The sequence below is a fragment of the Molossus molossus genome, unplaced genomic scaffold (assembly GCF_014108415.1).
Source record: "Molossus molossus isolate mMolMol1 unplaced genomic scaffold, mMolMol1.p scaffold_m16_p_8, whole genome shotgun sequence".
NCBI lineage: Eukaryota > Metazoa > Chordata > Mammalia > Chiroptera > Molossidae > Molossus > Molossus molossus.
Genome location: NW_023425402.1, coordinates 49,397,464 through 49,421,902, shown reverse-complemented (window position 1 = coordinate 49,421,902; position 24,439 = coordinate 49,397,464). Strand labels below are relative to the sequence as shown.

Genomic DNA, 24,439 nt, shown 5'->3' with positions numbered 1-24,439 from the left:
ATGAACTATGTACTAGACATGCCACAAATAACCGGAGAAAACAAAGAGGAGAAAGCCTGTTGTGTTTTAGTTATACTTGTGATGAGGGGAGAGGGGAGGAGGGGAGCCAAATTAACCACTTTCAGAAAAAATCAACTGGTATGTGACAGCACGCTGACATGTCTAACCTTAGATTTGTCTTTACCTCACTGTTGGTCATTCCAGCACATTATCAGTTAACAAAAACTAAGTATTTAAAGACCTACATATTTAATGAACCTCCTAAATGACCTTAGAAGTGAGTCCTTTTTCACTGTATGGTTACTATACAGGGTGGGGCAAAAGCTGGTTTACAGTTCTTTGTATGGAAAATGATAGAATAATTAATAAATAATAATGCAAGAATGAGCTGTTTTTGTACTCACAACTGTAAACCTACTTTGGCCCCACCCTGTATTATGCTTACTAGACTCCACAGTATTATGTTTGTCAGTGATGGTTAAGAACCACATTTGTAATTCACGTTTGAGAGAATTTAAAAGATTCTTCTGTCAAATAGTTTTGTAAATAACATTTTAACATTACAAAGTGTCACTCTCAAACCGTCTGAAAAGAGGCATGTCATTCTTCTCTTCTTCCCAGTACCCCTATTGGTAAGTTTTACTATTTTCAGACCAGGAGATGATAATATACAGAAAACACTGAAGAGGATGATAGAACTCAAAAAAATTAAATATTTTGACTGATTCCATCCTAGTGATTAACTATGAATGGAACTGACTATTGAAGGGACCCAAGTTTTGCAGCCTAAAGCTGACTTTTGGGATACTGATTTTAAGCTGGTTACTAAGAGACAAATCTCAGAAATAACCTTTGACCCTCATGTCTTTCCTGTCTAAGACATTCAGACAGAAAGACCTGCTTCAGGAAGGGAACCTTACTTAGCATAATCACCTCAAGCATTAGACAGGAAGGATCCAAGAGGGGCCTGTTTACTGGATGCCCTGCTGTTTGATTGTTTCTGGGTTGCTGAGCAAAAATTTGCCTTCCAAGCATGATCCCCTCTTCCTCAACTGCCTGTAAATTACCCCCTTCCCTCAAAATCTGACCACTACCCCACCCTTTCTTTTTGTCCAAAATGACATATATACCCAATTTTGCCTCACTCTCTGGAATTTTCATGCTTATGTGAGTTCCCTGTACACATGTACTAAAAATTTTATTTTCTCCCATTAATCTTTGTTAATTTTATTAGCCCAGCTAGAATAACCTAGGTGACAGTGTGGTAGGCAGACAGACGCGAACAGAGCAAGAATAAAGAGCCAGGGCAGGCCACCAGGGAGGAAAGCCCCAGGAGCCTAGCAACTGGGAAAACAAGGACCCGCCCCAGGGCAATCCTCCGCCCGGCATAGAGCGCTGGTCACCGGGCGTAAACTCCCTGACCTTTCACATTGCTGGTCATGTGGTTCAGACCCTGCCCTGCCCGTGTCTTCCCTGGCATTTCACTGTCAGAACAGGGGGCTAAAGAGTGGCCGCGTGCAACTCGCACGTGGGACCTTGCACAACCACTCCCTTAAGCACTAACCTCTAGGGGTACTTCTAGTTCTCAGCTGTTCCAGCTCCAGGCCCCGAAAGGCAGCAGAACCAGACAAGCGATGCCATGGCTAACATCAGGACCAGCTACAACAACTAATGACCCTGCCCTGGTGCCAACCAATCAGTAGAGAACAAGACCCTGAAAGGACACACCTGGAAAGCTGATGAATATTCTATTGAGATTCTCCCCTGGGACATACTCTAAAACACCCACCCTTAAAAACACGTAGGACAGAGGACCCAGAGGACTCTCCCTCTCTGGAGCATGCCCCTGCCTTTCCTGTCCCCCTCCTCTTCCCGAGGCTCTTACTTTTACCTTTTCCTTTCCTAAGCTCCAAGGCCCCTTCTTTTGCCTCTGTAACTTCTTTCCTAAATCCCTAACTTCTACAGCTCACTTCTTCTACCTCTATGACTTTCTAAGTAAATGTTCTCTTATGGTTTGAGTCTTGACACTAAATTCTTTCTTAGCCAGAACTCAAGTACAGAGGCTGCTGAACCCAGGTCCTGTCTGACTCTACCAGTCTAACATCTGGTGGCATTTTGGCCACTGCCAACAGAAGGAAAAGTATTCTTTTTAGCTCCCACACTATAAATGTTGTTTTGTTTGTTTTTTTTATCCTCACCCGAGGACATTTTTCCATTTTTTGTTTTGGACAGAGCGGGAGGGAGAGAGACAGAAACATCGACATGAAAGGGACACATGGAGTGGCTGCCACCCGCATGACCCAACCAGGGCCGGGGACAAACTGCAACCAAGGTACATGCCCTTAGTGGGAACTGAACCCAGGTCTCTCCAGACCACAGGCCGATGTGCTAACCACTGAGAAACTGGCCAGGGCTATAAATATTGTTACACTTGCTTTCCCCCCCACCATACCCCAAGATTCTACACTTCTACTCCAACAATGTTTGCACATCTAATAGGAAACCAACTTACCTCAGACCTAAATATCAATAATATGACAAATAAAAGTGAGAATCATTCTTTGGCATGACCCACATAATCCTTTAAATTTTCCTAAAATGTTAAAGGTTACCTAATATAGCCTATGAAAAAAATAAACATACTCCAGAAAAATAACCACTAGAAGTTACTTATATGCATGTATATGAAACCAATGGACACAGACAACAATGCTGGGGGGCGGGGAGGGATTGGGAGGAGGGTATCTGGGGGGGGGGGAGGAGAAACATCTGTAACAAAAATAAATTAATAAAAATTGCAAAAAAAAAATAAAATCAACAAAGAATACATACATACATACATACATACATCCTACTATCCCCATTAAAAAAAAAAAAAAGTTACTGTCACGCTCTGACTGGTTTGGCTTAGCAGTTAGAGCATCATGGGTTCGATTCCCAGTCAAAGGTATGTCCAGACCTGGGCTGCAGGTTCGATCCCTGGCCCCAGCTAGGGTCATGCGAGAGGAAACCAATCGATATGCCTCTCTCATATTGTTTCTCACCCCCCCACTTCTATCTATAAAGCAATGTAAAAATATCCTGAGGATTAACCAAAATTTTAAAGTCATTGTCACTCAACATCAAATCTTGTATACTGTTTTCTTATCAATTCCTATCTAGTTTCCAGTGAAGGGGTTTGGGGAGGAATAAACATAACAGGACTAGTCCATTTTGTAAAGACTAGTAGGTCAATTTCATTCAATTATGATCCAGCTACTTTGGGTCTCTAGACATATAAGGTGCTTATCAATTCAACTCTATCCATGATTAGAACTAAGATTATCTGAATGCAAAGCAACATTATACTGTTTTTGTTTATTTGTTGTTTTTTTTTTTAAAGATAGGGTGGGAGGGAGGGAGGGAAGGAGAGAGACATCAATGTGAGAGAGACACATTGACTGGTTGCTTCCCGCACGACTCCAATCAGGGCCAGGATCAAATCTGCAACCCAGGTATATGCCCTGACCAGGAAGCAAACCCAAGACCCTTTGTCTGCAGGCCAGTGCTCTAACTGCTGAGCATAACTCACCAGGGCCAAAGCAACATTATAAAAGAGAAGTATTTACTTTATTTAGGCTCAACTTATTCCTTCCTGGTTAGCAATGCCAGTAACTTTAAAAAACACATTTTCATTTTCTAAGGGGGTTCACTACCAAGGATGAGTTAAACGAGCATATAGAGATTTGTGGCCTTCCCTCAATTTTCTTTCCTATGTTCTCCTTTATCCCTCATAGCTTTTATTTCTTAGAGGCACTTTTTAGATTGATATAAGACTAAGGAGATTTTAATGAGTTCCTAATGGGTAACTTGCTTTATATAAATTTAATTCCCAACTTCTAGAAATAAAGACAGACAGAGGATTTGTTTAATTTTTTAATAAACCATAAAATTTAAATATTCAAATTAAAAAAAAAAACAAAAATAGATATTTAAGCTGGCACTAATTTGTGTTTCTATACTCCCTCTGGGTATCCGAGGCTTGACTTACCTGGGACTAGAGTAATACAGTTATGATGCTGGTACAAATCATTAGAACAAGTAAGTAAAAATGGGCGATGGCTTGATAAAATTCACTTTCCGATCTGCAAGTAAAGATCATTATTAGCTCGCATGAGTCCGCTGCAGAGGTCTTGTCTGTGGAAAAGTACGTCTTACTGTTCTTACCACACTTGCTTCTTCACAGCTTAGTACTCCCTGGCAATTTGATCCTTTTGTTCACTGATGCTCACTTCAGTCTGTCAAAACATCAAGGGGGAAAATCCCCAAACTGAATAGACGAATAAACACTTTTAATGTGAACAATCATATTCAGATCAATCTCTTTCGGAAAAATACAAGTCAGTGGATTTTTTATCCTTAAGTAACTCAAATATTGTATTTTTCCTGCGTGTACTAAAATGGCACTTTTCATTTTATGGACATTAGCCAGTTATTTGCTACTTGCTTCTATTTCCTCTGATCACTTGCAGCCCTGTTTTCCTATTTGAGCCTTACACCACCCATTCCAGAGTATCGGATCTTCGCCTAGCTTTACCTCATTTTGTGAACGAGTCTACTATTAATCAGTGAAAATCACAGAAGAAAAAAAGAAGCAGTGAGCACCAGCAGGCTCTCACTTCAATATTCATAACTTTTATAACAAAAACATTCATTTTTATTGTGCAATCTAAAACCATTATTGTATGGTACTCTGTCTTTTAGCATACCCAAATGGTCAACATTCAATATGGACAGCAAGCTAGTTCACAAGAAACGAAGTGTGACGCAGATACTTTCAGCTGGCAGAGTTCTAGCGGCGTGGTAATAAAGTGCAGCAAAAATGTCTTTATACTGAATAAGAATTCAGTAACCTCTGAATATTTTTGGTAAAGTTAAGGAAAAGCTACTGCATTCAGGAGATTGGTAATCTTTAGACTTCAAAGACTGGCTGCCAGGGACCACAGTGAAATAATAGATCTGAAGCCATGAAAAATACTAGGTTGGAAAGAAATTGGTTTTTCCAAAAATGCAAAATACATAGTATACTAATGTATCCTATACAGATGCTTAGTATATTATGACTTGACAGTGTACAGTGGTAAAATAGCAAAGCTAAATGATAACATTATTTATACCTTTAGCGTGTAAAGAACAGATTTAAAAATCGGCAGCTAGAAATTCTATGACAGCTCCTGAGACACATTATCCTATGCCCTACATTCATTCCATGCCGATGACGACCAGTCTGAATGGTAACACATAAGAGTACAAACAGTGATCTACTGTATGAGAGTCAGAAAGTACTGCAAAAGTGACAAAATTGTATGTTATTAAATGACAAAACATATTTAGAAGCTTTATTTAAAAATCTCTCACTGTTCATTATCAAAGTTACAAGATTGTTTGCATACCAATAGACAGACTGTAAACATAGGAAATTTTCATTAAGGAAAGATGGGTTTACTGTAATTTGATCTTTTACAAAAAACTGCTGCAAGTCATTGATAACAGAATTTCTCTTTTACTTTCTTAAGTCTAATTCTCTCGAAAATTAAACCAATGTTTCCACTCCCTTGAGCTAAAGTTCAACCATGGTCACCTTAGGAAATACCCCTGTTTATTTGTTAATCAGAACTACAAATTGAGTGGCACATATTTCCATTTTCTTCTTAGGCCAAAGGTTTCGGCTTCATTATATTTTACAAGAAAAAAGAAGACTTGCAGTGGTCCTGTAAAGTCTTTCATGTCGCAGCTGAGGTTTAATGACGGCAGTGGAGGAAAGCAGTGGTGATGCAAAGCAAGACCAGCCCCAGTGCCCTTATCACACATGGAATCTTTTTCCTGTTTGGCTTGCAGCAGTGTTTCTGGTCAGGTTGCCTCCACCGAACCTGACTGAAGCAGAAGGGTGACATGCTCTGGTAGATCCTGTTTACGGGGGATTCTGTTCAAGCAAATAGTTGATCCTTCAATCTACTGGTTGTGGGATGATACTAATATGGAGAAAATTATCCGGGTAGCTCAGATGTTCACTCAGCCACTGGAGAGGTGTTTCCAACATTGGCTCAATTCCGTGAATCATCACTTGATTCTTTTTTCCCCCATCTATTCCAAGAAAGAAATCCAATAATAATCAATATGACTCAAAACAGTTGAAGAAAAATTAATCTGTCTTTTAAGAGTCCTTAGTGAATTAGATGGATGTTACAGCTTCAACAGATTAAACCTGGTCTGTCTCCTAAACAGGAAATGTGGACATGGAGAAAGTTCACATGTTGCAATATGTATCACCCAAAACAGAAACCTGAGGGTTACAATGAATTCTGATAAAAATTCTGTTGCTATATGTGAAAGTATTCATTCTTTCTTAATTACTGTGCTTACCTAAGATTGACGTTAGTGAAACTACAGTGGAGAAAACAGCCCACTGTACCCACTGACCAAAATTTATTTTAGCTATACATTAAAAACTGTACTATATGGCAATTGCAAATGGTGAGTATATGAAGTAGGTCAATACATATATAAAACAAATTAATTAGATATGAGAGAAGAAATCATCAAGAAAAAGATGTGTTTGGGAAGCTGTTTAGTAAAACCACATGGGGAGCTATAGGTTAATTCTCAGTTAAGTTCAAATATGTATCAGAAAGTTTTAGAGACATGATTAGAATAAGAGATCAAGTTTTAATGAGAAGGAACTAAGAGTCTGACTCAGGGATTTCTGTTTCAGAGTCATGAAACCTGATTGACTTTTGTTAACACCCATTTTCTAATTAAAAGGGTGCTGCAATTCACACTTTTCTTTTAAATTCAAATTTCATTACACATTAAATTTAAGGTTAGTTTTACTTCTTTTATGATTTTGGTATGATGTGCTGACAATCTTTTAAGCAAACAGAAGTACCTAGGAAAACAAAGAAAGCAAAACCAAACTTCTCTTTTAGAAGAAAAGAGAAAGAAACTTTGTGTCACACCTTTAGCACAATTCTTGGTTTGTCTCTTTTAGTCTCTTTAAAATAAATACAATGTCTAAACCTCTCAGCTTACTGGAGAAGGAAGACAAGAAAACAGGGAATTCATGGAACCACACGAGAGGGAAACACCCTACTTTCCCTCCTTTTTGCTCTGTTCAAAATGACTTTTGCATCTCTAGTGCTCTAATGTCTAGGTAAAATGTGCTGATGATGTATGGTGATAATGGCTTGGCTGGCACCTGAAACAAGAGACCCTTTTAAAGAAATATTTAAACTTCCTGTTGGAGGCAGCACAGTCCTGAGAGGTGATAGTCAACAGACTGACAATAAGAGAGGACACAAAAATACAACAGAGAATTACTAAAGTAATGCCAAAAGTAAAAACTTAATCAATACACCATCAAGCCCCAAAACAGCCAAATAAGAGTTCCAAACAAACCCCTGAATCACTGTCACAGTTTAAAACAATTCTGGAAAAAAAAGACTTCACCTCATAATACTACTAACATAAAACATGCTTTCATTGTTTTGTCTGCCAATCTTTGTTGCATCTATACAGGCTTTTTCACAGTTGTAATCACAGTGTTAACACAATGATTGTTTTGTAATAATGAGTAATTATTATCTATAAATAAAAGACTAAGCTATATACAGAATACTATACAAAGCAAGGTATTAGTACTGAGAAGATTAAAAAATGTTGGTATTCAAGTGGATAAACCCTCTGCCATCTGGAATGATTCAGTCTTCGTAAATTCTAGATTGTCAAACTTTACTGTATTAAATCTTTCTTAGAATATTTGAAAACATTTCCGGTGTAGTTCTCTTTATATTCTTATTATATATTTCTTTGAAATATTTTAATATTCTCAGAATCTTCCTCCTACTTAGCACTGAGTCAAAAAATGAAAGGGCAGTGGTGTAAGAGTAAAAGTTCTTTATTTGTAAAGTTTTTCCTTAAGCCAGAGTCACTTTTGGATATTCTGAAACCGAGAAGAAACAAGTCAGAACTCAGTATCAAAATACTGTGCCTAAAGCATTTAAATGTGGGAGCAAATATTACAGATACACACAGTGTGTTTGAAAGGCAAAACACCAACCCTGTTACACAAAAGGATACTTGGAGTTGAAGTTGTAGAACAGAAGCACGATTCAAACACTCTGTACGTATAACAAACCAAATAAATCACATTATCACAAACCTGAATAGGCAGCACTGATTCTGCTTTAAATTGGGGCCACTTTTAATCTGCAACATAAAAGTATCACTAACTAAATCTAGACAACAAAGGAAGTGGATCTAGGACTGTCATATCCCTCAACACAACAATTTAAAAATTTAAATATATTTTCTGCCACAGCCTACATTAGTCCAAATATTTCACCTGTGTAGAATCTTTTTAGTTTTCTGACTTCCTCCAACAAGACAATGTTATCAGAGGGATTCTTAGAATGGTGCAGCAATTCTCCCTGGGAATAGTAACTAGATCCTCTCATTCATCACTGCATCTCCAGTGCCTAGCACAGTGCCCGACACTTTTTAACTTTAGTCAGTAAGTGTTTTCAGGGCTTGGATAACTTTGCTGCTGGTAAAATACACTGCCAAAATTATTTTTTGCGAATAGCTTTTGAGGGCTAGCACGACTATACAGAAGAGCCCTACCTATAAAGACTGTTTCGGTTATTAAAACAAAAAGTCAAAATGTTTCCAGCTAAGGGATGAAGTATATATGCTATCACCCAAACTCGTGCTGCCATAAATAACAACAAAGCATGACTGTACCGCTGGGGCAGGGGAAAGGTCCCCTTACCTCTTCAGTTCTTCTGGCTGGTTTACTAATTCAAACAACATACAGCAGACTAACAGGAAAAAATAAAAAATTGTAGTATGTGCACATGGGGAATTCACATAAGCATGAAAACTCCAAAGACAGTAAGGCAATGGGTATACATGACATTTTTGGACAAAAGAGAAAAGGTGGGTGGGATGTTAGATTTCAGAAGCGAGACTGGGCGATTCAGAGGTAGCTGAGGAAGCACAGGGCAGCACTCTTGCCAGGCAACTACGAACAATGGGGGGAGGGCACTAGCCGGCATGGTCTTTTTGACTACTGCTAGGGTGTAAATTCTTAAGGTGATTAAGTCAACGGCTCTCTTTCTAAAGCAGGAATCTAAGACAAGGGGGAAATTTTAAAAAAAACTCTTTTTTTTAAGTTTGTTGGCCTTTAACAAATTCCAGTTTGATATAATCTGTATGCCAGGGTGGCACATTTCGGGGATGCACGCTCCCGACTCACACGATACATTCTGGTAATATCAGAAAGAACAAAATAGAGCAGTGAAAAATCAGCAGATGTTTCTTTTTTCCTAAGAGTAGAAAACACTTGATGATATTGCTAAAGTAAATCATGTTTTTGGTAAATATGTCTTTGTGCTTCAAAATGCGAATCTAGAATTTAATACTCGGCGATAAGAAATATGTCACTACAAAGCAAATGACTCAGGAGAAAAATGTTACTCCACACTTCACCCACTCAGATTTTTTAAAAGTTCGTTTGATACTTTAAAGTAGGCAAACACTGAGACAGTAATTAAGTTAATTAGTTCTATGAAATTCTCTCATACAGGACTCTTTTTGGGGGTAACTTTGATTTTGATATAATTTCAAACATATAGAAAAGATGCAAAAATAGTATAAGAAATTCCCCATTTACCCAGATTCATCAATTGTTTACATTTTGCCCCTATTTGTTTTATCATTCTGTGTATGCATACTTATTTTCTGAATCACTTGAGAGTAAATTAGAAACACTGAGCCCTTTACTCATAAATATTTTAATGTATACTTTCTATTATCAAAATAAAAAAAAATTTAAATTGATACTGAAGGGGAAGAGCTTTTTGCTATCCTAATACTGCCTTTTGGGATATTGATTTTTAAGCTGGTTATTAAGAAGCAAGACTCGGATCCTGGCTGGTATGGCTCAGTTTGGTTGGGTATTGGTCAGGTTCGATTCCTGATCAGGGCACTTGCCCAGGCTTCAGATAGGGGGCATGCAAGAGGCAGCCAGAACGATGTTCCACTCAACATCAATGTTTCTCTTTCTCTCTCCCTCTCCCTTCTTTTCTTTCTAAAAGCCAATAAAAATATTTTTAAAAAAGAAAATAAACAAGACTCAGAAAGAACGTCTGACCTTCTCCTATCCAGCTCAAAAGATTCAGATGAAAAGACCTGTACCAGAAAGGAAATCTTAGCATATTTACTTTAGCCTAATTTAAGTATGACAGATAGCAAGATTCCAATCAGAGACCTCCCCTACCCTCCATGGTCCTACTGTTTTCTGAGTTGCCTAGCAGGAAATGGCACTCTCTTGCTACCTGTAAATTGCTCATTTTCACTTAAAGTCTAAGGCCAAAATTTCCCCCTTTTCTCTTTTGTTGAAAATAACATATACCCAAATCTGCCTCCCTGTCTTTGGAATTTTCATGCGTATGTGAATTTCCGTGAGCATGTATTAAATTTTAACTTTCTCCTGTTAATCTGCTGAATGTCATTTGAATTACTAGCCTAGCTAGAAGAACTTCTAAGGTGAGAGGAAAAGTACTTTTTGTAGCCCCCACAATATAAATTTTATCAAGGATCCCAATTATTTTAACTTCAGTCTAGAATCTAGTCCAGGAATCACACATTGCATTTAATTTTCACTTCACTTCTCTATACTCTGGACAGTTTTTAACCTTTCTTAACCATGACAATTTTGAAGAGTATATGTCACTATTTTCTAAAATGTCCACATAGCAAATATTTTTTTAAATTCTCACCTGAAGATATATTTTTATTAATTTTTAGAGAGACAGAGAGAAAGATGTGAGAGAGAAACATCAATCGGCTGCCTCCTGTACATGCCCTGACCAGGGGTTGAACTTGCAAGCTTTTGATGTACAGGATGATGCTCCAACAAGCTGAGCCACCTAGCCAGGCTCCACATAGTAATTTTAAGACTAATTATCTTAATTCATTTTGTAAATATAAATATAGTCATTCATAAATCCTTTGGGTTTGTGATTGAAGGAAAAGGACAGAAACAAATATCAAAGATGCATTTTCCTTAGGTAGAGATGAAATTCAATTCACTTAAAGAGATCTTTCACAATAAAATTTCATGTCTTATATGTGTCTCACTTATAAGTCCAAGTATTATGAAATAAGATAAAATATAAATGCATAGTTCTGTATTATCATCAAAACAACCTAATAAAAACAAATTTAATTTTGAACTACATCTACTTTAAATTATTTTTATTATTATTTTTAATCCTCATCAAATAATGTTTTTTAAAAAATTGGTATTTAGCCCTGGCCAGTTTGGCTCAGCGTTTGGAGCGTTGGCCCATGGACCGGGGAGTCCTGGCTTTGGTTCCTGCTAAGAGCACGTACCTCAGTTGCAGTTTGTCCCCGGCCCAGCCTGGGGTTGTGTGGATGGCGACCACTCAATGTGTCTCTCTCACATTGATGTTTCTCTCTCTTTCTTCCTCTCTCTCTCCCTCCTGCTCTATCTGAAGATAAATGCAAAAATGTCCTCAGGTGAGGATAGAACAACAACAAAAAAAATGATATTTAGTCTGGCCAGTGTGGCTCAGCAGTTGAGCATCAAGAGGTTGCTGGTTCGATCCCTGGTCAGGACACATACTCAGGTTGTGGGCCGATCCGAGTAGGAGGCATGCGGGAGACAGCCAATTGATGTTTTCGCTTATCAATGTTTCTATCTCTTTCTCTCTTTAAAAATCAATGAAGAAAAAATATTTTTTAAAAAACTGATATTTAGAGAGAGAAAGGAAGGGGTAGGGGAAACAAGAGAGAAACATCGATGTGAGAAACATTCATCAGTTGCCTCCTGCAGTGCCCCAACTGGGAACACAAAACCCTCTGGTGTATGAAACAACGCTCCAACCAACTGAGCCACTTGGCCAATGCTACTTTAAAGTATTTTTAGCCCTGGCCAGTTTGGCTCAGTGGTTAAAGCGCTGGTCTGTGGATCAAAGAGTCACAGGTTCAATTCCAGTCAAGGGCATGTATCTCGGTTATGGTTCAGTCCCCAGCCCTGGTTGGGGTCACGCAGGATGTCTCTCTCTTACTTTCTCTCTCTCCTTCCCTTCCTCCCACTCTAGCTGAAGATAAATAGAAAAATATTCTTGGGTGAGAATTAAAAACAATTAGTAATAATAAAGTATTTTTAGAGTTGTGGGACAGCTTAAAAAATATATATAGTCAGAAAGATTTTGGCCACATGATTAGAATAGTTAGAAATACACTTAAAAGCAAAAAGAAAACTCACATTAGCCACGCAAGTCATTAACGAAAATTATAAACTTAAACAATGGTGACTTGATATGTATATATAAAAACTGATGCCTACAATAGATATAATAATATAAACAAGACATAAAGGAGAAAGGGCCAGCTATGCACTGATAGTTAACAAGGTACTATTGAAAAACAGACGAACTGGAAGGCAGTCAACTTGAATTCCAATTCTGATAATGAAGGGCTTTGGGCAGGCCTCATATCTCTTTTGGGGTGTGTATGTGTGTGTGTTAATATAAAATGAAGGTGTCTGTCTAAAGCATGGTTTGAAAATCTGGCTGATGTTCAGAATAATTTGGAAAAATTTAAAAATACATAAACTGGGTCCCTCTCCACATCTGAATCAATCCCTGGGTAGTCTGTTTTTAAATGGTCCCTTGAATAAATTTTATGATAATATGGATGTAGAATTTTTCTTCAAACAAAATCTTATGCAGAAACCCAATATATAATACAGGTGAAGGTGGGCAGCTTGGGCTGCTGTGGTACTGAGGCTGTCTCCTAAGTCCTGCTGCCTACTGACTTCATTGCAGTTTCTGATATAAGTAACTCCAAGGTTCAGTTTGTAAACCACTGGTCTAGAATAGAGGATTGCTAACATGCCTCCCTGTACTAGCATATGAGTCTTTTTTTTTCCTTCTTAAATCCTCACCCAAGGGCATGTTTAGAAAGAGGAAAGGGGGGGGGGTCGTCGAGATAAACATTGATAGGTTGCCTGCTGCATGCGCTATGACTGAGGATGGAACCTGAAACCTAGGTATGTGCCCTGACTGCAAATCGAACTCACAACCCTTTTGGTATATGGAATGATGCTCCAACTGTGCCACCCGGCCAGGGCTATGAGTCTTTTATGGCTAGATAGGAACATATTTCTTTTAAAATTCAAATCGGCATAATTCACTAGTTTCAAATTAATAGGCAAATTGCTTAACTTTCTGAGTCTGTTTCCTTCTCTTATAAAGAATTGTAATCTTCAGGGTTGCATAGGGGATTAAGTGGGATATTCAAGTAAACAACTCAACACAGGGTTTGGACATACTAGGTATTAAAAAAAGTGAGTGACTTTTTTTCCTCATTCCTCCCTCCGGCTCATTCCCTAAACAATAAGTATCAAATACATTACTAATAGTGAAGACAGAAGATCAGTTTTTGAAAGGCCATGGTTTAGCAACAAGAAGTAAACACTCGTAATTCTCTTCCTGAACACAAAGTTATGAGAATAACTGTTTTACTACTAACATGCAAAAGGCTATGAGAATGTGGCCTCATGTTAATGTATACTGTGCATATTATTATGTAGTGTGGCACATAAATTTTATGAATGTGTTAAAAAAGATGACAGCAACAAAAATCCAAAGACACAATCATTATGCAACCAACAGATGAATGACACTTTCAAAAATCCCTCCAGCGCTGTAAAGCCTCTGGATTAAGCTGGCAGTGCTCTCAACATGCACATTCAGTGGAGCACACCGTGACAAGTCAAATGAGCCCGTATAGTGCTGGCCTCAGGTAAGATTCTTATTCTTTTAAAACATGATTCTGGGGGTGGGGGCCTCCAAAATCTTTGTTATACATTTAAAAAAATGAATCTGTCTTTTGGAGATTTCTATCAGCAATGGCTCACAGCCTTTCCCATCCCAATCTACATTTTAATCCTTATTTTTTAGCCAATTTTAACAAGTAATATGACCTAAATGTCTTTAAAAACAGGTCACTTGAGATTCTAGAGAAAGGTGCAAGTTTCATTCTTACCATTAATAAGTATACTAACTATGTGAAATCTCTGAATTTAAAGGAAGCTAAAGAAATGGCTGGTGTATCTTCGTGGGGAAATGATTTTAATCAGAAAATTTCAGTTTAAATAAAGAACTTTCTTTTTTACTTCACACTCGTGAATAAGGAATAATAGAAATCAAATGCCATACATTGTAACTATGTTTTGAGCTTTGTGGCTTCACATTTACATTTTATAATTCAGCAGAAAATGACTTCATTTGCTCTTTTGAAATGTGTGGTGATGAGGGTAAAAGTTCTAAATAATACTGAATACTTCTGAAAAGGTTTTAAACAAATAAAGAGATGAGCCTTTTGATTATCACTGGTTTGAACAATTTTGTTCTGTCTGACAAATTCTTTAACCTCTGATATGTTCATTAGTAAAACGCCAACTAATTGAATCCATCGACATGAAAAACCACAGGCTGAAATCTGAAGTGCATACATCATGTTGAAGGATTTTGACTCAGCCTCAGCGGTAATAGTCAGTGAGGTCAGGTCAAAGAGGGTTAAACCAAGCCAGGATATAGCCAAAGGAATACATCAAACGCTGATTTTAAAAGGGCAATTAATCTTAGACAGAAATGCTTCCTGGGGAATGAGATCTCAATCTTAAGAGCACACTACATGATGTAGCAGTAAAAATGAACATATACAAGCTTACAGAGCTTTTATCCTATGATCACAAACAGAAGGAGAGTGCTGTTTATCAGAGAAATACAAACTCATTTAAAAATACTTACATTAACTTCTTCCGGATCTATACTCACTTAGCAGTACAGGTCTTAATGAACATATAATATCACAGTTAATCGATACCATGTATCTCTTTCGATGCATAAACTTTAAATATTATTCAAAATTATTTCTGCCTATAATATTCCCAGAGCCTTGACTCTTAATTTTTTATACAGGATTTTTAAAACATGGCCATTTTAATTATTTCACTGACTTTTCTTTATAATCTTTATATTTCTTAATGAGGACATAAACAAAAATTTAAACTAAAAATAATCCCATACATGTAATTAGCTATAATTATAAATAGGACACTGTACTAAATTAAGTGATTGTAAGACCATTTAAATAAACTAAAAGCCTCCTGACAATAAAATAAAAATGTGGTAAAAGTTAGAAATTAAAACTTGTTCCTTCACCCTTCATCCCAGCTTTGAAAATACAAGTTCAAATGTTTTTCTGCTTTCATAAAACGACCCAGTAATCTTAGTTGGGTACAATAGGGCCCATTAATATTTGTCAAGTATGAATAACAGAACAGTTCAGAATTGTTTCATTGAAAATATAGGCGATAATTACACAGTTCATGTATGGCCAGACCAAGGACTTATTTTAATGAAGAGATGACTAGCTTTTAATCACCTGCATGTGTTATTCTTTTGTTAAGGGAACTTTGTTTTCTAGTGCTAAAGATGAAATATTAATTGTACAAGTGTCTGTTCCCACTTTCTAAATAGTCCTGTTAATTCATTTAACTTCTTGAGATTTAGGTAAAGAACAATAATGGAGGGAAATCAGAGGCATCTTCTAGCAGGTCCAGTAATCTCATCTTCATTAACGGGAATAACAAAAATAATCAGTTTATTACTTCTTTGATTTTAGAAGACATATGTCAGTGGGTTAACTCACTAACAGATTCTAGATCACCAACATTAGTCCATGTTATCCATGTGTTGGGACAAAGCACAGAGATGGAGGGAAAATAAAACAATCAAGGCAAAGAATGTGACTCATTTCAGTTTAGAATTTGGTGACATAATGATAAATTCAAGAAAAGAAAATTATCAAGTTAAAACTGAGCCTAACAAATTGCTTTTGTCCAAACTTGAGTATAGATCTTTGCTCTTGAGGGCTAATTTGAAAAACTTTTTGAATTCCCACTGTGAATAACACCACATCAGTCTTTTAAACATAAAATATGCATCCAATGAGGGAGAAAAAAACAAGGAAGAGCAGAGAGTGTCAGTATGAGACTGAAAGGAGGAGGCTCCCCTCAAAGTCCAGTGAACCAGTCCCACATGTTGGGCTCACAGTATCTCAAAATTATAAAAGGGCCTTCTCCCAGGGACTTTTCTTGTGAAGAGCTAGAAACTTCAAATAAATGTGCATTCTGTTACTTAGTCTTCAATGAAAAACTTTACTAGCAGCAACATTTTCAGACCTCTAGCCTTAAGACTACTTTTAATATATTTTAACAAGTAAATGATAATAAAGCTGGCCACAGTAACTATGGAGACGCCTTATCTTAGTGCTTCCTTAACAAAGACACACTTCTGGCATTTCTAATGATGTCCAGATATTAATTTCTAAAAAAAGTAACTATCAGTGGCCTGCAACTTTTCCCCATAACCTAAGGTATAAGCAGCTACAATATCAGTTTACATCCAGAGTTCACCATGCATTTGCACCTTTGTGTATAGGCTGAACATCAACAAGTATTTGTCTCTGCAGAATGGGTTTACCAAAAACCACAAGAAAAAAACATTTATTTGGGAAAAAATGCAACCAAAACCTAAGAAAACAAAAAATATTAAAAACCCTGGAATAATATAATTATAATATCTCATTTAAACCTTTTATTCATTTTAATCCATCCTATGAGGCAGGACAAGGAAATATGCTGGATCCATTAAAGAAAAAAAAACAAAAAACCAAATTACTCAAATTATCTTCCAAATCAAAAAGTGTAAAGGTACAAAGGAATACTAGAATGAAAACAAATTCTAAATGAGTGAAAAATGAATTACTGAAATTGTAAAACCATTATTATTCTTACCCCTAAACCCTAATTCTGATGAAGTCTGGGGGTCTGCAGGTTTTGTATTTCAGTGTTATGAGTTTGCAAATTGAAATGCCACCTCTTTGGGGAACAGTAGCATCACGCTAACAAAAGTTGACTACTTACTAGTACAAACTTCAACTAGAATGACCTGCCTTGGATGAATACCATGAGATTTAGATATTTCTGTAATTATATTATATCTGAAAAGAGTTATTATAGCCCCAAACAATTAATTCACTTTTATAAACACAATCTAATCATGTTAAAGAGCAAAGGAGGAAAAATGTTAATACATTATCATTTCTTACTTTTTGTAAAAACTATTCTGTGGTTTCTCATAAAGCATAAAATAAAATAAAGCAATATAAATTATAAGCTAGAATGCCTGAACGGGGTATTATGACTCCCCTAGCCTTAAGTTTTTAAAATTATCTTCCAATGTACTAATCAAACAAAAATATATCAAACGTAAGTCACTTAGTTTCTCAGTACTTTTCCCACATTTCTGACCTCACTGGAAATTTTCTGCATATTTATAGGAGATAAGTAGAAAACTGAGTCCCTCAGTAAATAGAGTGGGAACATTTTAGACCAAACATTGCCTTTAACCAACCCCTGGGTAGCTGCAGGATTCTACCTCACAGTGGTCATGTGGTATTTGATCTGGTCTTTCCTTTCATCTAATTTCTGCTCACCTTTTACGACTGAGCTCAGTCTTCATTACCTACTCCAAAATGAATAAAACAGCAATTCTAGGTACTTCCTACTGTTCTTTGAATATCTCTAGTACTGTACATATCACATCTGCTCATCTTTCTATCAACTCCAAGTGGACCAAAGTTTCATAAAAGCAGGGACTATGTCTTACACATCTTAGTATCCCCAGTGCCAGAAGACAGTATGACACAACAAAATTTAATGATGAATAGTTAGATCCACAATATCAATTGGAAACAAAAATTAAAATGGTTGGGAAAGCCCTCAAGGTAAATAAGTTCCCAGGAATCAGGGCAGAAACAGAAATGAAAACAAGGCAAGTGGCTACAGGACCGTACTTGTCAGTGAGAGAGAGGCAGGGGTTCCTTACTCATTTGCCATGGAATCTAAGCTTTTCCTTACACATACACTCAATTTGTAAAATATCCTTATGAATTTAGGAATAAAACAGTCTAACTGCTACAGAGAACTCATCAACTAGAACTTTGAAATAAATTTATAAAAGCATGAATAGACATTTTTATTCTCTTAAGCCTAATCTACTAGGATTTTTTATACATTACATTAGAAAACTGGGAAATAAAATATGAATGGGCAAAGTTTATAGGTGTTCTGTATTCTCCCAAGTAAAAGAATAAAAGTTATGTGTTTTAACTTCTGTTAGTTGTTTTTTTTTTTTTGGGGGGGGGGGGATATGTTGTTTTTAATGAACAAGGAAAAAAAAATTATTTTACTCAGGTCTGGTATAGAAGCTTAGCTCTCTGAGTCATTTTTACTAAAGCTGACGCCACAGAAAAAATTTACCTGAGCTCACCTTAGGTTACTTCCTGTTACCTCTAACTTGGCTAACGCCTCTAGTCACTTTCAAAACAACAACAAAAAAGAAACATACAAAGCATCATTAGTTACTCCACAAGAACAATGACCTAAAGCACATCTTCATAATACATTCTACCTTCATGTGATGAAATAAAGGCAAAATTCCTTCATGCATAAATCATTTCTTGTAAGGAGTAGTAGACAATGGTGCCACATAACTTTTATAAAGTACTTTCTCTATCATGTGATGACAACCAGTTGTTATCCAAACACACCCAATCTTAAAGTCTTTCGCTTTCAGCCTAAGTTGGGTACAGATGTTTCAAAATCCTTCACATTTGACAGTGCCACAGGCGTACTGAACCAGACAGTAAATAATTCTTTACTGAAATCGTAACCTGTTTTGAATATTCCCCACAGATCCTGAAATGACAGTTATTTTCCAATATGAGGTGACAAAAGGAAGAGGTAAAGTTTTCCCAAAGATACTCGTGTTAGAAATGTGGCCTTCTCCTGGTATAAAAAGTATAATCAAAAGTACCTCAAAAGTAGAAGTGCCATTTATATCATTTCAATAATGTCTGTGTATGGTGTGTGCACACTTGTGCTTGTGTGTGTGTGTTCCCATCAATGTAAGCATTTGAAAATTTGGGTTTGGAAGAAGACTGTCACACAAAGACATCTAGCTACAGCATCTGAAATCACCTAAAAGGCAAGTTTGTGGATTAAAGTTATGAGTGGCTACCTCACTACCCACCTTCAAAAAAATACACAGGAAGTCACATTGTGTATTCTTCTGGAATAGATGTACATGCAGTGAATGCTAAAAATTCAGAATAGAATAAAGAATCTTTAAAAGAATAAAAAGCCTCACAAATTTGTGTGCTGTTCTTATGCAGGCCCATGTCAATCTTGCATGTATTGTGATCTGAGTGTAGAATGGCAAAGAGCACAAAGGTGCATTCTGTCAGCCCAAAGCATGTGACCACTTTTCATTTAAATGCCTGAATGCTACAGCCACCATTTTAATAATCCAACAAGAATGGTCAGGATCATATACAGGAACTCTAAAATAACAAAATGAACAAAATAAATATAGTAGAAGTTCAGATTCCTAAGATCATACCAGAAAATACTATGAGAGAGAATAGCACGTAGGTGAGATTAGATACTAAACACCAAACAGAATAATGAGTTAGGAAAAGGCAAACATTTCATAATGTTATTTTAAACCAAACAAAAAGTTAAAAGGTTGAAAAAGTGAAAACAAAAATAAATGGTAGCATGGTAAAGTGGAAAAAAACCAATGAACCAGGAGATGGAGACTTGAGTTCTGAAGCTACTTCTGCAATTAAGTAGCTGAGACTTCTACCAATCATCTAAAATGAAGAGAATGAATGAATAATTCTAAGGTTCTTTAAAACTGTCTAACATAAAATTAACAACCAACCAATTTCTTCCTGCTCTTCTCTAGTAAGTTTTTTTTTTTTTTGGCATCATTCTGTGTATTTGTTGACAAGCGTGCTACTGATTGGGGGAGATCATTACAGTAGAACAGTTTCCATCCAAAGTTTTGCCTTTCATTGTGATGTTCTCACTCAATAGTCAAGGTTCTTATAAAAAAAATTATTTTAAATGACATAATGTTTTGAAAGTAGATTGTCAAATAAAAAATCAAAGTAAGGTAGCTATTTAAAAAGTTATAGCTTAAATTTCAATTGATAAAGCATTTTTTATGTTCTTTAAATTACTAAAAAGTACTCAAAAGAGAGAAAAATACAGTGCAGAGAAATAAATGATTGAAAGCCAATGCTTGCAGTGGGAGTAAGTATGAGGCTCATGTCCCATCTCTGTTAGCAATAAAAATGATTAATCTCTTAATTATACTTCAAATGGAAAAACTAGTCTATATTCTCAAATCTTCAAGAAAGTAGCAAAATAGACATGAAATAGGGTTTGTGTGTGTGTGTTTTAAATAAACCCTTACAGCAAAATTTCTGTAGCATGACTTTAAAAAATAAAAGTCTGTTTAATTTTCCCTGTAAGAATATACAGGAAAATGGCAATACTGATTATCTCTACAGAGGGAAACTGGGTTAGGGTTTGGTGAATAAAAGCTGGGCAAGAAACTCTCCTCTAAATTCCCTTAAATATGTTTTGACTTTAGAACTATATAAATGTTTTATTTATTGGAAAGTATTAACTGAATATAATTCATAAAAACTTTGATAAATAGGATTTCATCAAATGTAAATACTTTAGCCCTGGCAGGTTTGGCTCAGCAGTTGGAGCGTCGCTCTGCAGTCCAGAGAGACCCAGGTTCGGTTCCCGCTGGGGGTACGTATCTCGGTTGCAGTTTGTACCCAGCTCTGGTTGGGTCGTGTGGGTGGCAGCCACTGATGTGTGCCTTTCATGTCAATGTTTCTCTCTCTCTTCCTTTTCCTCTCTCTCTCTCTCACTCTGTCTGAACAAAAAATGAAAAAATGTCCTTGGGTGAGGATTAAAAAAAAAAAAAAGAAAATACTTTACTCTTTAAAAAAAAAACAACAAAAAAAAACAAGACCCAGACTAGGAGAAAATAATTGCAAATCATGTGTGACAAATGACTTAAATCCAGAATATGTAAATAACTCTCAAAACTCAGTAATAATACAAATAATCTATAAAAAAATCGAGAAAAGGGTTTAAATAGACATTTCATTAAATAGATCCATGAATAATACCAAGGCACATGAAAACACACTCAACATCATTAGTCACCAGGAAAATAAAAACTAAAACCACCATGATATACCACTATACATACACTAGGATGGTTATAATGAGACAAAAAGTATAAGTTGGTGAGAATGTGAAGAAACTGGAACCCCCATACATTAACGGCAAAATTGTAAAACGGTGCAGCCACTTTGGAACAGTTCAGCAGTTTCTTAAAAGGTTTAACACAAACTTACCACACTACCCAGCCATTCCACTCCTAGGAATCTATCAACCCAAGAAAACTGAACACATATGCCCACATAATGATCTGTGTGCAGGTGACCATAGTAGCATTATGCATAAAAGTGAAAAGGTAGAAACACTCTGAATGCCCATTAATTGGTGAATGAATAAATTATAGACACACACACACACACACAGTTTCTTCCTTTTTATTGCTGAATAGTAGTCCATGGGAGAGGGGGAAACCACTGAACCATGCTATAAATTGGATGTAACTAAAAACATTGTTATGTGGAAAAAAAAAAAAAAACAGTTGCAATTTTGTATGATTCCATTTATGTGAAATATCCATAAATTACAGACAAGAAGACCGGCAGTGGTCTACAATTGGCAGTGGGAGCACAGATCAGCTGCAAACAAGCACAGCAGAACTACTGAGGTGATAGGAATGTTTTGCAGTGATGACTGAACTCAATAAAGTTACTAAAAATAAAAATCATGCCCTGGCAGGTATGGCTGAGTGGTTAGAGCATTGGCCTGCGGTCCACAGAGACCCAGGTTCAGTTCCCGCTAAGGGCATGTACCTCGGTTGCAGTTTGTCCCTAGCCCTGTTTGGGTCGTGCAGGAGGCAGCCACTCGATGTGTCCCTTTCATGTCAATGTTTCTCTCTCTTCCTCTCTCTCCCTCCCACTCTATCTGAACAAAAAATGGAAAGGTGTCTTCAGATGAGGATAAAAAAAATAAAAATAAAAATCATTAAATTGCCAAGAAACTATTTAATTGAAACTCTTACTGAAAACTAAAACTATACAGCAACAAAAATAGGTTAAGATTCAAAAGGAGTATTATAATCAACTTAAGCCATTATTTAATTATCATAAATAATATTTTAGGAAATGGCACAAAGAAAGAATCAACAACTGTAATTTTTAGTAAACACTTACCCCTAGCATTAGAAATGTGAAGATGTGATAGTTCTTGACTATAAGGTCTAATAGAGTACACTGATGACAAAGGCCAGTAAGACCTAATAATATATTTATAAACTCTTAAACCAATAAAATTTGTTTCATTTCAATAATTTTTTAAAAGCAATCTCTTCTGTTATTGGTTCTGTTAATATTTTAGATGTGCACCATCCCCCCCCACCACCCCCGATTTAGCCTTTGTGTAATTTAGAAGTGCTAGATATACACAGGAATACCAGGAAAGGCAAGCAAATCTGATTAAGAAAAACAAATGTATTTTATGTTTTACTAACTCTTACTCCTTTAGAATAAAGAAACACATTGGAAGGTTAAAAATAAATATCTTCCAAAACTGAACTCACAAATGAGAGAGATTCAGGATACCAAAGATGTGATAAAAAGGATAATTTAAAAACAGTGTATATTATTTTGCCAGTGTCAATAATTTATAAAATAATAAATTAAATATTAAGTGCTTGTTTCAAAAGATTTTCCTTACAAGATAATAGAAATTTCTTCCTGAAGTAACTAATAAAAGTTATTTATAAATGCAGAATGCTTACATTACCTCAGTAACAAAGAGAAATGAAAGAAATGTTTTACGGTTGTTAATGACATTACCTTCAGGAGCAACTGCAGAAGGACAAACTTCTTTGAGGAGATCTCCTAATGTATGCAATTGTCCATCTGTAGCCACAGGACGAAAAAGCTTCTGAATGAAAGGTCGTTCAGTTGTTGTCTATTTGAGAAATGAAGAAAGAATTCAAACAATTAAGTTTTGTTGCTATGAATTACAGATTAATAGATCAGAAATTTAAAGCTGGCATTAGATGCCTTTGGACATAGTGTGATCAGATGCACACATCACAAATGTGGTATTATTGCCCAGAATACTTAACATAAAGTCAAGTAAATCTAGCAATGAGGAAACAATCAGACAAATCCAGAACTGGCCTGGACTCTCTAAGTAAAGTTTCCAAAGACAAAAGAAAACAAACCAAACCGAACCAAAAACATTAAAAGAGATTGAGACGATATAACAAATAAAATGTTAACTATTGGTGAATCTAGGTAAGGGATACACACACACACACACACAAATGGTCTTCGTTTTATTATTTTAACTTCTCTAATGTTTAAAAAATTTTAAATAGCAGATACAGCATTTCTACTGACAACTCTTTTTAGTATTATGTTATAACTTACTGATAATAATTTCAATGTTTTACTCACTTTAAAAATTAAGTCTCGCCCTGGCAGGTTTGGCTCAGTGGTTAGAGCGTTGGCCTGCGGTCCAGAGAGACCCGGGTTTGGTTCCCGCTAGGAGCATGTACCTCTGTTACAGTTTGTCCCCGGCCCTGGTTGGGTCGTGTGGGTGGCAGCCTCTCAATGTGTCCCTTTCACTTCGATGTTTCTCTCTCTCTCTCCCCGCTTCTCTCTCCCTCCCACTCTATTTGAACAAAGAACAAAAAAATGTCCTCAGGTGAGGATTAAAAAAATAAATAAAATAAAAATTAATTCTCATTTTCCTGAACTCCCTCTACAGGAGTATGTCAATGACAACAGAAGTCTCATGTTGACACAGAGTGCAGAAGCGCTGGAATCAGCCAGTCTATGAGCAGAAGTACTGTTTATAAGCTCTATGATCTTGCACCCAGTTTCTTTGGAAATTTGGGACATTTCTGCCCTGGCCGGTTTGGCTCAGCAGTTAAAGCGTTGGCCTGCAGTCTGGAGAGACCCGGGTTCAGTTCCCGATAAAGGAGCGTACCTCGGTTGCGGTTTGTCCCTGGCCCTGGTTAAGTCCTGTGGGTGGCAACCATTCGATGTGTCCCTTTCACGTCGATGTCTCTCTCTCCCTCCCACTCTATCTGAACAAAATATCAAAAAAAAAAAAAAAGTCCTCGGGTGAGGATTTAAAAAAAAGGAAATTTGGGACATTTCTATTTCTTAAGTTTGCTGTGGGAATAATTAAAGAACTGTGCCAAGCACAAAGTAAGTAAGTAAATAACTAAGTAAATAAATAAATAAATGGTAAAGAGAATAAAAATACCCT

General features: G+C 36.5%; 1 protein-coding gene across 3 annotated transcripts in view; it reads right to left on the bottom strand.

Moving 5' to 3' along the window:
* Positions 1–3,906: 3,906 nt before the first annotated feature.
* The window catches only part of ATG5 (autophagy related 5), a 132,783-nt gene continuing 112,250 nt past the window's right edge, over positions 3,907–24,439 (bottom strand). For 2 of the 3 annotated variants that reach the window (XM_036248391.1, XM_036248392.1), the window contains exons 7-8: positions 23,008–23,125; positions 3,907–6,123 (exon numbers count right to left, since the gene is read on the bottom strand). In XM_036248391.1, coding sequence (XP_036104284.1) covers positions 5,987–6,123; positions 23,008–23,125 — 255 coding nt within the window. In that variant the 3' untranslated portion in view covers positions 3,907–5,986. Of the gene's footprint in view, positions 6,124–23,007; positions 23,126–24,439 lie in introns of those variants that run through there. The other variant, XM_036248393.1, reaches the window with a different exon arrangement.